A 17610-nucleotide genomic window follows, 5' to 3' on the forward strand; every position below is an offset into this window, starting at 1 on the left:
AAAAATGAAGATTTGGATGTAGTTTCCATGGAGACACACAATGTAATCTTAGATTTTATTATTTTAGAATTTTATCGTCAGTCAGCTTATGTAAACAGTTTATTTTTGTTATTTTTTTCCTTATCGATAATAAATTCACACAGAAAATCTATATAAATTTCATAGTACTGTCTGTTGTATGTCCATGTAACAACTTCGTAGGGTGTAGTTGGATCTTCACCAAAATTGGTATGGAGATTCATTAGGTCCATGTAGATGTACATACGAATTTTCAGTTTTTGTGGGATACCTGTTGGGTTATAAGTGTGAATCCCGCTCCTAGGTTAAGAGTAGCCATAAAGGCGGCTGGCCTGTTGTCTGATTGCCTTCTTTGAATAGTTTGTCATTCTATATTACGGATGGTCATGCCTGAATTCTGACCGAGACGTATAGTTCATACACTACTGGCCAAAATCTTAAGGCCAATGAACATAAAGAAAAGATATGCATTTTGCATTGTTAGATTCAACCACTTATTTGAGGAGAGCTTCTAAAGATGACAATAGGAAAAGGGAAAATAAGAAAAAACCTTTTTTAGCATTTAATAGGGAATATGTGAACACTATGAAATTAGCCTAAATACTAGCTGATCAAAAGTTAAGACCATACCAAAAAGAAGTTCTAAACAGGGTAGGAAATACCCAACAAGAGGTCTCAGTAGTGAGTTGCACGGCCATCATTGCGAATAACTTCAAACATTCGCTTTGACATGGTCGATATAAGCGTTTGCAGAAAGATGGCTGGAATGTTATTCCAAGTGGTGAAGAAGGCTTCACGAAGATCATGCACTGTTTGGAAATGACTTCCATTTCTACAGACTTCCCTTGCCATCCAACTCCAAACATTTTCAATGGGGTTCAGTTCGGGTGAACACGTTGGATGGTCCCAAAGAATCACGTTATTCGCCATGAAAAGTCCTTTGTTCTGCTGGAATTGTGGATTGCAGCGTTGTTCTGCTGAAAGATCTAGTCATTTCCACACAAGCGAGGGCCTTCAGTCAATAAAGATGCTCTCTCTAACATGCCAATGTAGCCAGCTGCTGTTTGATACCCCTGTATAACCTGAAGCTCCATTGTTCCATGGAAGGAGAAAGCAACCCAGATAATGATGGAACCTCCTCCACTGTGTCGTGTAGAAAATGTCTCCGGTGAGATATCCTTATCGTGCCAGTAACGTTGGAAGCCCTCTGGACCATCCAGGTTAAATTTTTTTCTCATCAAACCTTCGTCCACTTTTCTACATCCCATGTTTGGTGCTTCTCAACAAAGTTTAACCGAGCTGTTTCGTGGTGTGGAAGGAGGCGTGGCTTTTGAAAATGTTTACGGTTTTTGAAGCCTTTCTCTCGTAGATACCGTCTTATTGTTCTTGAGCTGCATTCTGCGTCAGTAAGGGCCTTAATCTGGTTCAACGAATCCTACTCAACGCCAACGAAATTTTCTTGAGCCGACCAATTGAAATTCTCGTTTCGTATCCCTCAGGGTCTTATAAGAAATTTGCAACAGCAGTTTTACTACGCCCAATCTCACTAGCAATGGCACGTTGAGAGAGACCTTGCTTTTGCAGCTCGATAATTCTGCCACGTTCAAATTCTGTCAACTGTTTAGCCTTTGCCATGTTTTTACCCAATGTAACACAGGAGATGTCAGTGGGAGATGTTGACAACGCTAATGCTTGAACACAAATGACTAAATTTCGTTACGTATTTACCAATTAGCGCTTCGTTTCAGTACGGTCTTAAACTTTTGACCAGCTAGTATTTAGGCTAATTTTATAGTGTTCAAACTTTCCATATTAAATGCTAAAAACGTTTTTTATTTTTATTTTCATCTTTCAAAGCTCTACTCAAATAAGTGGTTGAGTCTAACAACACGAAATGCATATTTTTTCTTTATGTTCATTGGCCTTAAGATTTTGGTCAGCAGTGTATATAACATAAGCCTTAGCTCAGGCAGGAAATAAGAAATAGTATTAACAGACGCAATGTTTTACTTATTTAAACAGTGCTCTTGTCATGAAAACAGAATTCGATTATTATATCTCATCAACAGTTATGTCCAGTTGTTCTCTCTCTCCTTTCCACGCACGCTGATTGGTCAGCGTTAAGGTTTTTAACGTTAAAATTTAGGTTCCTATACCTCAATATGCAGCTTCGAACTTAAAAAATAACGTGAAGGTATTATATTTATTGTAAATAACAATCTTTGTGTAATCGAAAAAGAAAACTCGAAATATTGCATCGGTTCTTTGTTTGTGGTTCTTTTTTTTAATCTCTTCTTCTTTCTCTATATTAACTGATACCAACGTAAATAAAGAAATATTTTCAGACAATTTCAAAACACTTTTACTGTAACTTAACCCTCCAATTACTCACTTGTTTTTTATGTCGTTCACTGCCCACCAGTTGCAGTACACTGAGTCATTTTGTATATTTGCCAGCTAAACAACTTTGCCCTATCTGATGGCTCGGGTATAAGCCTATGAGCTTATAACACTAAACATCGAGATTAAATACCCACAATGGGAAAAGCACGGAAAGTTTATTGTACATAAACAAAGCGACGCTCTCTGTAAACAAAAAACTGACAAAATAAAAGGGTGAAATCGCTTGTTTCCTATGTCAAATGCACATGGAAAATCTAGCAGAAATTAATAGTTTTAGCTGTCATACTGTTGATAAATTTTAAAATGTTTCAAAAGTTGATAGGGTGAATTCTGTCGATAATTTTAGAATAAATTACTTATAAACTGTTATATTAGTTGAAGCATGGAATATTTACGTTTTGATCTGAAAAGCTAATATGAGTAAGTTTTTAGATAAGCGACTCGTTTCTTCAAAATCGATTATTCCTCATATATTAGTTTGCTATATTATGTTACTAGAAAGCATAATTATTGATGAGATTTGAAAGGCTCACTGTCATCAGGCCAGTTTTCTGGGTTTTCGGAGCAATTGTACAAATTGAATATATGACAGCCCTTCAATTGTTTCACTGTAATTACGTCAGATGTTCATATTTACATTTCAAACAACTATAAAACAAGTCAAAATACAGACAGGACTAGGCTATTTAAAATCGTTACTTAAAAACTGAACTTACATTTCTTGAGTTAATTGTACTGTGAAAAGCTTTCACGGCATACGTTATGCTCACTCCCTAATTAGCTGTATTTTGAAGGTTAGCTTTCAGAATAAACAATAATAATATTATTTTTTTTTTTGTCAAATAGGTTTGAAATGAGGAATTCCAGAGATCTTTTGCTTAGGGCTTATTTATATCTCTTCTTCCTGGCATCGACTCTGACTGTCATTGTTTAAGAACAGATTCAATTAAAAACGTATTCTCAACACGGCTGGTGTAGGTATTAGTACTTTATTTACAACAAACTACAGGACAACATTTCGACCTTCTCAGGTCATCGTCAGGTTAACAAAGTGTTCTGTACTTTATTTTAATTAAAGTGCTAATACCAATTCTAGCCTCCTTGAAAATACATTTCTACTTCAATTGGGTTTCTCGTCATCACCAGATTCAATTGAAATTAATTTTGGTTTCATCTAAACATTTAGTTGCGTCTTTTAGAGCAGACCCTAGTGGTTATCGAGTTGCATTTTGAATCCGAAGATTCTTGTCTCGAATCCCATTGCCACAAAGCCACGCTCCGCACTCTGTAGCTGCAGGTATGTTATAATAGTGATGTTTAAATTCACGATTCTATTAGAGTATCCAAAATGGTGGCGCTGCCTACAGTTGTCTCTCTGCCATCCCTTTATTCAAAATTACGGACGACTAGTATAAATAGTTATTGTATAACTCTGAGCAATTGTTTAAAGCAAAATACACTAAAACATTTAGAACGTTAATATTTTATTCTTCTTATTTAAAAATACACTAAAACATTTAGAGCGTTAATATTTTATTCTTCTTATTTAAAAATACACTAAAACATTTAGAGCGTTAATATTTTATTCTTCTTATTTAAAAATACACTGAAACATTTAGTGTTAATATTTTATTCTTATTTAAAAATACACTGAAACATTTAGAGCGTTAATATTTTATTATTCTTATTAAAAATACGCTAAAACATTTAGAGCGTTAATATTTTATTCTTCTTATTTAAAAATACACTAAAACATTTAGAGCGTTAATATTTTATTCTTCTTATTTAAAAAAACAACAACATTATGAACGAGTTAAAACTAGTATAAACTTATTCAGTAGTAGTGCCATTAGTGTCTTTCTTAGTTTCAGAATTGAAAATTAGCTAATTTAGCGAAAAATGAAGTCTTATAATGAATAGCAAAGAAACGACAACAATTGTAAACATTTTGAATGAACTTATATTCTGCGTATTCTATATGTGTAATTCAAATCTATAAATATGACAAACTGAAGAATCTTTAGAACAATTATTCATGTCAAAATACAATTAATATTGTTAGAAAATTATGAAACATTCAATTTATAAAGTAAAGACAGAAAGAGAGAGATTTGGATAAATCAAGGGGAACTAGTTTAAATAGCTATCCAGGCTTGAATTTTCTTTCGCAATATGTAGACTTTCTTTTATCAACATTTCATGATCATTACATCCATAAGTTAGAACTGAAATGTCTTCTAATAAAACAAGGTCTGATGACGTTTCGATTTCAGAATATATAGGAGAGTTAGGTGAACTTTGAAGTCCTGTTCTCTTAGAAACTATCATTTGTTCCAGGCGTATATTTGAAAGTGGCGAGAAATCTTGCCCATGTAGGTGGCTTTACAGCTATCACTTCGTTTCGCTAAACAACACTTTATTCTTTTTTGGATAATACATTTTATGAATATTATATATATATATACATATCTCGTATTACACTTTATACTTTTCTAGTTCATAGCTAATGAATTTATAGTAATTTAAAATGATGAACTCTAACACACCCAAATCTTTAACCTTATTTTTTTTTCTATGAATATAAGGGTGAAAGTGAAATGTATTTAATTCCATAAAAGCTACTAATATTAATTTATAGACAATACGGAGTTTAATCTGAGGATAGAAAGGCCTGAGTAGCTCGTTGATTTGGGTTTTAACAATACTTTGTTTTTCAAAGTAAGGATTAACAAATGTTAGAGAGAATTTGGATTATGTTCGGATATTATTCGGTGGAGTTCCTTTCTTAGTAAAAAGGTTGCGTGTTACGTTTTCCAGTAAGGATGAAGGTTATCCATAATTTTAATTTAAGGTGTTCTGAAGGAAAGTTATTTCGTTATGAATAGAGGCGTAATCCAAGCAGATCAAGTAGGCCTTGTGAAGAAAAGATAATACAAAGTTTTGTTTCAATGATTTGGGCAGAAAACTTTCAAACCGTGCGTTTGAACTTAAGCACGTCCAAATTTTCAGCCTTAAGATATTTTTTATGAATATTATTTCAACATTTTTGTTTAATGATGTTATATTTTTTGGTGTGTTTTTTCAGTTTCTTGGACGACCTCGAACGGTTGGGAAAGAAAGATTACATGCCTACTGAACAAGACATTTTGAGAACGAGAGTCAAAACCACAGGCATCGTCGAGGTTCATTTTTCATTTAAAAATCTAAACTTTAAGTAAGTTTAAGTCTTTTATACAGCTTTACAGGACTATGATACACAAGAGAAAGACTGATAAATAGTGGGAAAAATATAATAACATTCATAAGCGAGGTATCATAGGTTCCAACTTGTTTTCTCTTTTTTGATCGTAGAAACGTTGCTTGATTTTTTATAAATCAGTTAAGGCTTAAGTTTCAATATACACGCTAACGCCTCCGGTATGGAATATTGAAATAAGCCTAAAATCACTTCTAACACACTGACGTTTTCCTTAAATGAATGGGAAAGACACAAAGCCCCCGGAGGCGACATACTGGAGTGAGATCCAAACGCACTCCCTCATATACATGTCAGGTTTAGTGACAATTAGTCCAGTTGTTTGCCAGTAATAAGCGCACACACACAAATACACACAGAACTTTGTCAAATAATATTTTAGATAAAGTTCAGTAATTGTTGTAGTTACACTCGTAATTCGATTATCACCGTGGTTAGTTTCTGTTCCTAAACTATTTCACTGTTAAAAATATGTACTTCTTACCTTGCTTATCGTAATCCCTGAAGTTACTAGGTAGTTTATACTTCTCATAATAAACGAAGTTATTTAAGACTGTTAAGATTTTAAAATGTTCTGTTCTGTGCCTTTTAATGCCTAGTAAGTTGCGGCATCTTCTGGCATTTTATATCTCTTTAAGAATTAAATACATCTGTACCTATAATATTTTTAAAGTACAGCAAAAATGTTTATGTTCGAACAGAAGTAACTTAAGGTATAAAAGTCATGAAAATTGCTAGATCAACTGTTAGAAGTTTTCCATATTTCAATGGTTGTGTGAGTATATGTCACAAAATTATTGTTTTCATAATAACTTTTAGGTGAAATGTTACCTTGAACAAATATTCTTTTTTTATTTGTTGTAAATAACAAACAAGTAGGTGGAATAAGCTAATCTCATAAAGAACAAAAGACCTTGAACCATCAACAATAATGTGTCTAAGTATTTCCTCTTTCAAAATCATCAGAACTGATTTAAATGTTCGGTATCAGCTAATATATATATATGCTAATGAGGTCTTTATGATTAAACAAAGTAAATATTATGTAGTATAAAAAACATACTATTTATCCAGCTATTTTGCCTTAGTAGAAAAAAACGAGAAAGGTGACTAGAGTAAGAAAAAATGCTTTTTATCTTTGGATTAAATTGAATTTTATGACATTTTATATTCAACAAACATATAAAATACTTTTAAAGACGTATAAAAACACCAAAGGCATTCTTATACAGGTATTAATATTTAAAAAGATCCTGTTGCACAATTGGCTACCAGGTAGATCAGCACGTGCTCGTAATTCGTATCGAATAGGACGACGAGGTAAGAAAGTAGCTACGATTAAATGACTTTTCGCCATCAATCATGAAGGTGCCAGAATTTGGTATAAATATCGACTAGTTTTTCAACCACTCAAGCTATTTGTATTAAGAAACTAATAATCTATCTGCTATATACAGGAAGTGTCTAACGTTTTTATTCACAGCTCAGCGAGGTAAGATGATGTTTCGCTGCCGTTCAAAACGGTAACGATGCGCAGATGTTCAAGTTGACACCTTTCGAAGTGAAAAATGTAGACGTCGCAGGGCGGACTGGGGACAGGATCGTCTGGTGTGAGCGCCTCCTTCCATTTTGAACTTCAACTGCATTTTGATAATTAGAACAGTTAAATATTGTTCTACGGAAACTGTAGAACGTGGCATTATAATATTATGTCCATAACCTTTTTCATTTGCCAATGTGTTTCTTCAGTTTGACATGAAGTTTGCACACGGGCTATGTACTGGACTGCTACCGACGCATATCTAATTCAGGTCTAGATATTGTAACATCTTTTATCGTTGGATAACTTTTTCTTTTAATTATTTGGCAGAAACAGATCAATCCTAGCTTATCTAACTAAATAATAATTATCACTTATATTACAGTTGTAGGCCCGGCATGGCCAGGTGAGTTAAAGCGTTAGATTCATAATCTGAGGGTCGCGGGTTCAAATCCCGGTCGCATCAAACATGTTCGCCCTTTCAGCCGTGGAGGCGTTATAATTTTACGGTCAATCCCACTATTCGTTAGTAAAAGAGTAGCCCAAGAGTTGACGGTGGGTAGTGATAACTAGCTGCCTTTCCTCTAGTCTTATCTGCTAAATCAGGGACGGCTAGCGCAGATAGCCCTCGACATAAGTTGTAGACATAAGTTTAAAATCAAACTTTACTAGTTCAGCTCTTCAACTACTGAAGGTCTAATAATACTCTAATTCATGTATAACGCTTAACAGAAATTTACTCGATTGATAACAAGCTTACTGATTAATTTAACTTGATCAGTCTTCTCTTGATCGAAAACGGTTTGAATATTGAATATTATATTGAATTCTCAACAACTTCTCAGTAGATACTTCACTGATGACTTGCGCTCAGACTAACTGGTTACTAGTATTTATAATGTGTTTATTTAACTCTCAACAGAACTTAATATATTTTAACTTCATGAGACTTCTAAAAACATCTAAATCAAAACATTGGAAACATAGCTAACAAAACATGCTAATGATTTAACGTCATATGAAGGATGTATGTGTTTATTACTGTGGATGCTTATAATAAAGAGTGGTTAAATTTGTTAGACATACCTTATATTATACGTTTAGCACTTTCTATCCCTTGTACTCACCACCCTAGTAATATGTCTTTGGGCTTACAACGTTAAAAACCGGGTTTCGATACTCAAACTGGTAAGACATTATTTGGATTATGGTCGAAAATATCGTTAACAGTGATGGTGCCCAGTTGATGAAACTATGTATTCTAATATTTCTAAACAGAAATTTGAGAAACGCACGCTTCACTAGCGATACTCACTGCCAGGCTAGTTTTTAGTTTCTAAGTACAAAGCTTCTTCTGATGGAGAGTTAATATTAAATACAGGTTGTTCACTTTTATTACTAAAAATATTAAACCTAAATTTCAGACGATTCCAGTCTTTTGATAGACGTCTTGCTAATTAGGAAGTCAAATTTGAGATTAGCAGTCCCTAAATTCATTACAATAGGTTTGTTTGTTTGTTTTGGAATTTCGCACAAAGCTACTCGAGGGCTATCTGTGCTAGCCGTCCCTAATTTAGCAGTGTAAGACTAGAGGGAAGGCAGCTAGTCATCACCACCCACCGCCAACTCTTGAGCTACTCTTTTACCAACGAATAGTGGGAATGACCGTCACATTATACACCCCCACGGCTGGGAGGGCGAGCATGTTTAGCGCGACGCGGGCTCGAACCCGCGACCCTCGGATTACGAGTCGCACGCCTTACGCGCTCGGCCATGCCGGGCCCATTACAATAGGAGATAATTGAAGTTTTGATCTTACTCAACTATAAAAAACGTGTTAAACGAGTGCTTTATCAACTGAACTAAATGATTAACCAACTAACAGTTCCAAGTAAAGCACTTTTTTAACAACTCAAACTACGAACATGTTTTACTATCACAAACAAGGCCCTACTGGAATAATTTCAGACTTATTATTTCATCGGATCACAATGAAACCCAAGATCTTTCGTTTGTCAGATGAATGCTCTGTTAATTGTGTTAAAGGGTCAACCCGCTTGCATTTCCAAGAAAGGCGCTTTCGAACAACTATCTTACTGATAAAAGTTCGAAGACTAATACTGTTAAGCCTATTTTTACTTTGAGTAAACGACGAAAGACGATTTGTAAAGTCTTATATTTCATTCATTAAAAGAAAATGAACTAAAAATTGAGACTTAGGTTTTTGTGTTGATTTTCATAAAAGGCCACATACATTTCGTTTTCCCATAGGAAACAAATCAGGGTTCGTTCCTTGTTTTGGAATATTGGTAGTTAAATGATGATATTCTACTAATGAAAAAAGTAATAAGTATACATTTTGAGCGAATGAAACATTAGTAGTTAATATTTTCATTTCAGGCTTTTTGACGTTGGAGGACAAAGATCAGAACGAAAAAAATGGATCCACTGCTTTGAAGATGTGACTGCTATTATATTCTGTGTAGCTATGAGTGAATATGATCAAGTCTTGCACGAAGACGAAACAACTGTGAGTTCCAAGCGCTCGATATTCCATTAGAAAGCAGGTTATTAAATTACCCTTCAGATTACCAACTTGTTTTTGTACGATTCAATACCCGTGGGGTCCGTATATTGCAGCATATTTAATATATTTTGCTTAGTAGACCAGAAAGTGTGAAGAAATGACCAAAACCACATTAACAGAATCACCCATTTTCTGGATAGAATTTATTAAGGATTCTGAAGCCAATAGGGGCCTGGCATGGCCTAGCGCGTTAAGGCGTGCGCTTCGTAATCTGAGGGTCGCGGGTTCGCGCCCGAGTCGTGCCAAACATGCTCGCCCTCCCAGCCGTGGGGGCGTTATAATGTGACGGTCAATCCCACTATTCGTTGGTAAAAGAGTAGCCCAAGAGTTGGCGGTGGGTGGTGATGACTAGCTGCCTTCCCTCTAGTCTTACACTGCTAAATTAGGGACGGCTAGCACAGATAGCCCTCGAGTAGCTTTGTGCGAAATTCCAAAACAAACAAACAAACAAACAAACTGAAGCCAATAAATTAATGTACCAACAATCAATGTTGTGACTAAAAAGTTCAGAAAAATAAGTTTAAAAGACTAATTAGTAATTTTATAATTAATGCTTTTGAACTTTGTAAATTTGTCTTTTTGGGGGTTTTATTACAATACATATGTATTTCTATGTTAGAATTATAAATAAAGTTTTGCACTTTTTTATCCTCTGCGATCCAGTACTTTTGGAGTCGGGTCAACATGACCACGTGGTTAGGGTGCTTGAATTTGAGGATCGCGAGTTCGAATCCTCGTCCAATCAAACATGTTTTCCTTTTCAGCCTTGGGAGCACTATAATATAACGGTCAATCCCACTATGCTTTGTTAAAAGAGTAGCCCAAGAAATTGCGGTAGGTGGTGATGACAAGCTGCCTTCCTTCTGGTCTTTCACTCCTATATTAAGGACGACTAGTGCGGATAGCCCTCGTGTAGCTTTGCACGAAATTCATAACAAACAAAAAATTAACACTGCTTAGCACTCGAATACCGTTCTTGAAATGCGAATATTGGAGAATGCGACTAAGGAAATCTCCCGCTGGTACAGTGGTAAGCCTGCGTATTTACAACGCTAAAATCAGGGGTTTGAGTCTTCTCAGTGGACTCAGCAGATAGCCTGATATCGTTTTACTATAAAAAAACACACACACACACACGACTAAGGAGACTCAACAAATAATTTATTAACAGCTGGTATTACAGTTACTAACTACATATTAAACCCTACATATTTTTCAGAAATGCTTTTTATTATAATTAACTTGGGGCTTAACTTTAACTTTATTAACAATATATCTTTGCTTTTTGTATATCAATCTGGAATATAAACCTGGGTGAAAACAGGACCTAAACAAGACGGCAAATGTCCTCTGAGTCACCCTGGCCTATGTCGCCGACCATGCTTTTCTTGAACTGAAGTATTGTTTCCTTCAATGCATTGTTTTTCTCACAGAATGAAATAAACTAGTATTTTTTGTGATGCTATTCTGTTATCGTAGAAAAAACTAAAAGATCGTTGTTTTCCATTTCCTACTCTAGAACCGGATGCAGGAAAGCGTGAAATTATTCGATTCTATCTGCAACAATAAATGGTTCACAGACACTGCTATCATTCTCTTTTTAAACAAAAAAGATCTCTTTGAGGAAAAGATCATGAAGTCACCTTTAACAATCTGCTTTCCGGAGTATACAGGTAGGTTGATAATTTTTGATGAAAACAAAAATAATTAAAGTTTTTTTTTCTCCTTCCTCCCCAAAAAAAAAAATATATAAATACAATGAATACGTGTTTTGATTTCTACGTAGGCCTATGTCGTATTCGAGTGGTTTGCGTGCTAACTGTAAGTAAATTCAAGGGTTCATATTTTGGGAATTGGCGTGTGTTTTGTTTTGTTTTTTGCGCAATTTTCATCTAAAGATAATCTGAACATTTCCAACTTGTCGAGACAACTATGAGGTTGTTATTTTGTTTATTTTTAAGATATACACGAATCACTCCATTGATCTACTCTAAATTATATAAATTGATAATAAAATAATGGAAACATAGTAACGATAATATTATTTTTATTTAATATCCATTATTAATTAAGTAATCATTTATTCAGTCATGCACGATTTTTTTTATTACGATAAACATATAAATTGCATTCAAAGAATAAGGATTTTTATCATTTGAGACGTCAGAATATTTTGTCGTTGCCTACTGTCATCAAACCTAATTAGGCTTATCTGGAGTCGTCTCATCGAAAAAATATAGTTTTCAGATAGATATAATGTATTATAATACACCAAAATTTTATTATCACTTTTCAAAATACATGGGTCCCCATAATTTCTTGAAATATTTAGATTCTACATACATAGGTAGCGCTATCGTTAGAAAACAATGTTAGTTCTTTAAAAAAAACCAAAAAAAAAACCTTGCAGCCTTCAAACACAGGCGAACTCGTATATAAGCGATGTTTATTTATAGAACACTAGATTTAGATACTTGTTTTACTTTCACATGAGGGCTCGCATCGAAATATTGAACAATATTTGATCATTTTTTATTGGAGTAGTTTGTTAATGTAATTATTTCTAATGTTAACTAAAAATACTTTAAAAATCAGATATCCTGGACTTTTTTTTACTTACCAACACCTTCCTCAATGTTAGATTACCAAGAAAAAATGTATTAACAAGAGGTAATCAATCTTGTATTTAAACTTTAGAAACTTGAAAGGTTCCAACAGGAAAGCTAAGCATATATTCCAAGATATTAAATACTAGTTTATTTAATATCGATGTGGAAAATGTTTGTACATCGAATGGTACCATTAAGTATATTGTACATTCTTCTGACAGGTGCCCAAGAATACGGTGAAGCAGCAGCTTACATCCAAGCTCAGTTTGAGGCCAAAAACAAATCAAGTAATAAGGAAATTTACTGTCACATGACTTGTGCTACTGACACAACCAACATCCAGTTCGTGTTTGATGCAGTTACTGACGTCATTATTGCCAACAACCTTAGAGGTTGTGGGCTATACTAAACTCTGAAGAGCTGGAAAATAAGAAAGGAAAAAAAAATCGAGAAAAGGAAGGCAAACAGACAGCCAGCAGCTACCAGTATGATAACTGCTGAAAGTTGTCTGTTTTTGATTTACAGTGATGTGCTTGTGTTCTGTTTCGTTCCAAAAACCCACAATTTTTTACTGTTTGCTGTTTTAGTATCTTGCAGTGTAAAGAAAACGTGCCCTTCTACCTGTGGTGTTTCTCTTCAGTTAGTGATGTAATTATTTTCATTGTAGCGTTGTCTGTAATTGAGTGACATAATTATTTTAGATTTGTCCAACTTGAAGTAGCTAATTGAAAACGCAAAGAATCAGCCTGAGAAATCAATAATCATTATAAAAGATTCTGGTCAGCCTGACCAACAATGTTTGAAAGAGTTAGTTTATGAATCAGGAAACAAAAAAGGTTTTACTTCCGACTTATAGCCCCAAGTTTGAGGTGATCTTTTTTGTTAGTCTTCTAAACCAGAGCATGTGATATTCATCTGATGAAACTGTTAAGAACCAAATTTATGAAAGACTTCTGAGAATCGTTGGTAAAGGAGCACTAGAACCGATTTTAGCTCCTCTACTCTTGGGGAACGATTTTAATCAGTAAATTACTTTGTGGTAAAAGTGAAGTTCATTTACAGCTACCTTAACATTTTATAATTATTTTGAACAATTACCCACGAGTATACTTATCAGAACTATATTTCTTAATTGACTGTGGACAATGCGCCATATTCTTCAACATGAGATCGGTATGTGTTAAACTTCTCTATTGTCAACGTCTATCTCCTTGTCAGCGCATTTTAAACATCTGTCAATTAAGCTTTTACGATCTCGAGCTAGTTTTGAACAGTTCAAGAATCAAAAAAGCTTATGTCCACCCAATTATTAGAACATCGGTGTAGTTTTCTGACATCATGAAATTTTGACTAGATGAATGTCGACTGAGCACTTGGTTTAAAGATAAGTAGAAACCGAGTAAAGTCCCCAAAAGCATTATATACCTAAATTTTGGAAACTAGGTATTACCATAGACAAATAAATATGTCAGCCTCACTAAGGCATGCAAGGTATTGTTAATTAACAAAGCCTTAGTTACTCTTCTGTTTGATACAGTTGACAACCAACGTGTTACGTAGTTATCAAAGCTAGTGGTGTTCAACTCTAACGTAAAGTGAATTTTTCACAATGATATACTACTCTGAAGATATTCTCTGTTACGTTGTTATAAAAGTGAATACTATTTAATTCTGAAGTACAATGAACTTTCAAAAGTGATATATTGTTCTGAAGACATTGTTACATTTTTGTAAAAGTGAATAGTATTTATCCCTGAGGTACAATGAACTTTCATCAATGACATGTTGTTCAAAAGACATTGTTCTACGTTATTATTATAAAAAGAAGTGTTTAGACCTGATGTACAATAGACTTTTTTTTTAAAAAATGTGACTTCAGGGAGCTCCGAACATTCTCTAAAATTAGAAGAACTTTGTACAACAAAGAAGAACCAAAGTGAAGCCCAAGTTGTCAATCTTAAAGTAGAACCAGTTAACATAAGTCTTTATTTTAACTTCTACAAATGAGCCTCTTATTAATGGAACAACACGAAAGGAGAAATGTAGTGACTTTTTGTTTCCCACAAATTGTGAATAACTTTTAGCGTTTTCCGTTCAGAGCTTGTAATTTAAAACTTACTTCTTTATGAAGATTGCTAGAGAATTGATAGTTAACATGAAATCTTAATGTATACTTTTAATGTTGAAATAATAACCATTTGTACGTGTACTGCAGAGGTCAAAGCTCGGGACCCATTATATTAGACTGCTAGCTTTATCTATGTTGTGGAATTAAAAAAAAACTTACAAACTTAATAGGTCTTTGGCTAAATTAACTAATATTTGATAAATCTACCAGTATATTTTTTAGTTATCAATACATACCGGTTTTCGATACCCTTGATGGTCACAGCACGGACAGCCCATTGTGTACCTTTGTTTCAAACAATAGACAAATAAAACAAAGCAATGGCTATATCTAAGCTTTAGAGGCTATTAGCTCATGTGTCGCATAAAATAAGGTTTGTATTAAAAACATTAAAAGCTGCAAAAATGATTGTGAAAAACTGTAATTAAAAATTAAAGATGACGTACATAAAGAAGCCTTTGTTTCTAATCATAACAATCGACTTCAAAAAATAGGTAACTTGATTGTATGAGAAGTAAAGAAAAATTAACAGAATCAAAAGGGAATTTAAAAAAGTCATAGCATTAATTCATAAAACGCCAGGGTTAAAACATGCTATTTTAAAGAGAAATGTCACAGTGAATAGCTAAAAGTTGTCGTGATATACAAAAAACAGTGCGAAAGTTACGAGTAATTTTGAAGTGTGGTATCCAAAAAAGATCATTCTCGTAAAGGCTCTTGAGCTTCTGAACCTTTTTTAGTTCCTTGTAGGAATCTGTAAAATTGTAATATTATTTTTCTTCCAAACGGTTGACGACGGATTTAAAAGTAAGCAAACCGTTCTAACTACATGGCGTTAAACCATATTTTATAAATAATTGACAAATGGATTAGGGAAACGCACATAGGCCTTATTATAACTCAACAGTATTGGAAATTCTTCTCAGGGTCGCGATACGATAATTCTAGACTCATCTACAAATTTCTAAAAACAACAACAATATAATCTACTAATATGAATAACGAGAAGATATGTTTGAACTAAGATTATCACAGCCATTTAGTTACAATAGGGATGCTTAATTATCCATTATGAATGGTGACTTGGGTTATTGGACCTCATAAGAGTTCGACATAAATTAAATATCAATAGTGTATAAAAAATAATTAATAGAAAATGAATCAAGAGGTTTTGGAATAAAAACGCATATAGCCTAATTCAGCTTAAGTAAAATTCAATATACATGTAAAATATATTAAACAAGAAAAACAAAATTAAAAATTGAACTGAATACATCCTACATAAGAACAATAGAAATATAATTTATCACAAATTACATAAAATAAATAAAATTTGAAACATGGGTCTTAATAAGAAAGTCAAATAAAAATGTAAAATAATTATAAATAAAACTACAAAATTATACATAAACAGAACATTATAAACATAGGTTGCCTAAAATGTTAGAATAATTAAAATCAATAAAATATGCCAAAGTAAATGAACAAACATATTTTATTTAATAAAAGAAATAAGTTCAAACATAATTAATGATATTTAAATCATTAAACAAAATATCTAAAACTAAAACAAGTTTGCCAAATCAAACCATATTTAAATTAGATTAAACATTTCACATAAAAAATAGCAAAGTTTTAAACACATAAATACAACAATGACTTGAACCAAAAGCATAACTTAGAAAAATACAATCATTTTATACATAATAATAATAAAACCATAAACAATAAATTTTAAATAATTGAAAACCGACTGGGGAATAAAATATAAAATAAGATGATAAAACAATATAATAAAAATTAAGAGTTAATAAATAAAACAGTTAAATGTGAGATCACACAGAAATATTTGGTTTATAAACAATCAAAATTATGAAATCATAAAATTTCTGAAACAGTTAGCATATAAGGAGAATTAAACTAATTATTTTTTAATTAGTATTAATTTGAATGTATTTTAATAATAATTTTTACTTTGGTGTAATATTAATATTTTTGATTCAATAGACGGCTCCATCGTTCGAGAAAAAACAATACATGTAAGAATTTGATAGAAGTGAATTTTAGTTGTTTGGCATACAATCTCAATACATAATTTGCAAAGGGCTAAAAACGTTGTTGAAATACACCAAACTTTACATGTATATTCAAAGGTGTACATAATGAATACTTTATAAGTTTTTAAAAATAGATTTATTATTACACACAAAACTCTTGGATGCAATTTACTTCGGTATGTTAACTCTGGCTCAACCCTTTTGCATTAAATAATTTATATACCCTTGCCAGTATATTTTCCAGGTATATCATATGGCTAAATATTTTACACAATTTATCAGCATGATAACTACATTAAGTTTTTCACTAATGCAATATCTTCTTTTCTTATACTAATTTTCTTAAGAAAAACAATAAACTGGGTTTTATTGTGGTTAAAACAGTATATCTACAATTCACAATCTGTTAAAACTAATTTAATATTTTGTATTAATACAACTACCTTTGTTGAGGGTTTAGAATATCAGTGGTATACAACACAAATAAAAGTGAGCTCTTCAGGTATTCTTCATTCTGGACAATAGGAATCTGAAAATAAAGTGTTTATTTTGGGTTTTAGTATCATGGTTGTAAATATTTTCTAATATTACGGGGCCTGGCATGGCCAGATGGTTAGGTCATCACTCGGCTTGTAATCCGAGGTACGTGGATTCGAATCCCCGTCGCACCAAATATACTCGCCCTTTTATCCGTGGGGGCATTATAATGTGACGGTCAATCCCACTATTCGTTAGTAAAAGAGTAACCCAAGAGTTGGAATTGTGTTGTGATTACTAGCTGCCTTTCCTCTAGTCTTACACTGCTAATTAGGGACGGCTAGCGCACACAGCTCTCGTGTGTCTTTGCGCGAAATTCAACAAACAAATAATCCTAATATTCCATAAAAGAATCATTTTTAAAATAATAACAGCCTTTGATAAAATATAGTTGGACACTTTTTGGAAATAATTTACTAAACACTATCATGTAAATAGTAGGGCAGCTGTTCAGCAACCAATGCATGCAGCCTCA

The 17610-nt window shown here is 33.2% G+C and overlaps 1 protein-coding gene across 2 annotated transcripts in view; it reads left to right on the forward strand.

The window, feature by feature from the left end:
* The window catches only part of LOC143233092 (guanine nucleotide-binding protein G(o) subunit alpha-like), a 48830-nt gene extending 33960 nt beyond the window's left edge, over positions 1-14870 (forward strand). For both annotated transcript variants that reach the window (XM_076468987.1, XM_076468988.1), the window contains 4 exons: positions 5507-5635; positions 9618-9747; positions 11324-11477; positions 12635-14870. In XM_076468987.1, coding sequence (XP_076325102.1) covers positions 5507-5635; positions 9618-9747; positions 11324-11477; positions 12635-12822 — 601 coding nt within the window. In that variant the 3' untranslated portion in view covers positions 12823-14870. The remainder of the gene's footprint in view (positions 1-5506; positions 5636-9617; positions 9748-11323; positions 11478-12634) is intronic.
* Positions 14871-17610: the final 2740 nt, after the last annotated feature.

Source organism: Tachypleus tridentatus, chromosome 12 (assembly GCF_004210375.1).
Source record: "Tachypleus tridentatus isolate NWPU-2018 chromosome 12, ASM421037v1, whole genome shotgun sequence".
Lineage (NCBI taxonomy): Eukaryota > Metazoa > Arthropoda > Merostomata > Xiphosura > Limulidae > Tachypleus > Tachypleus tridentatus.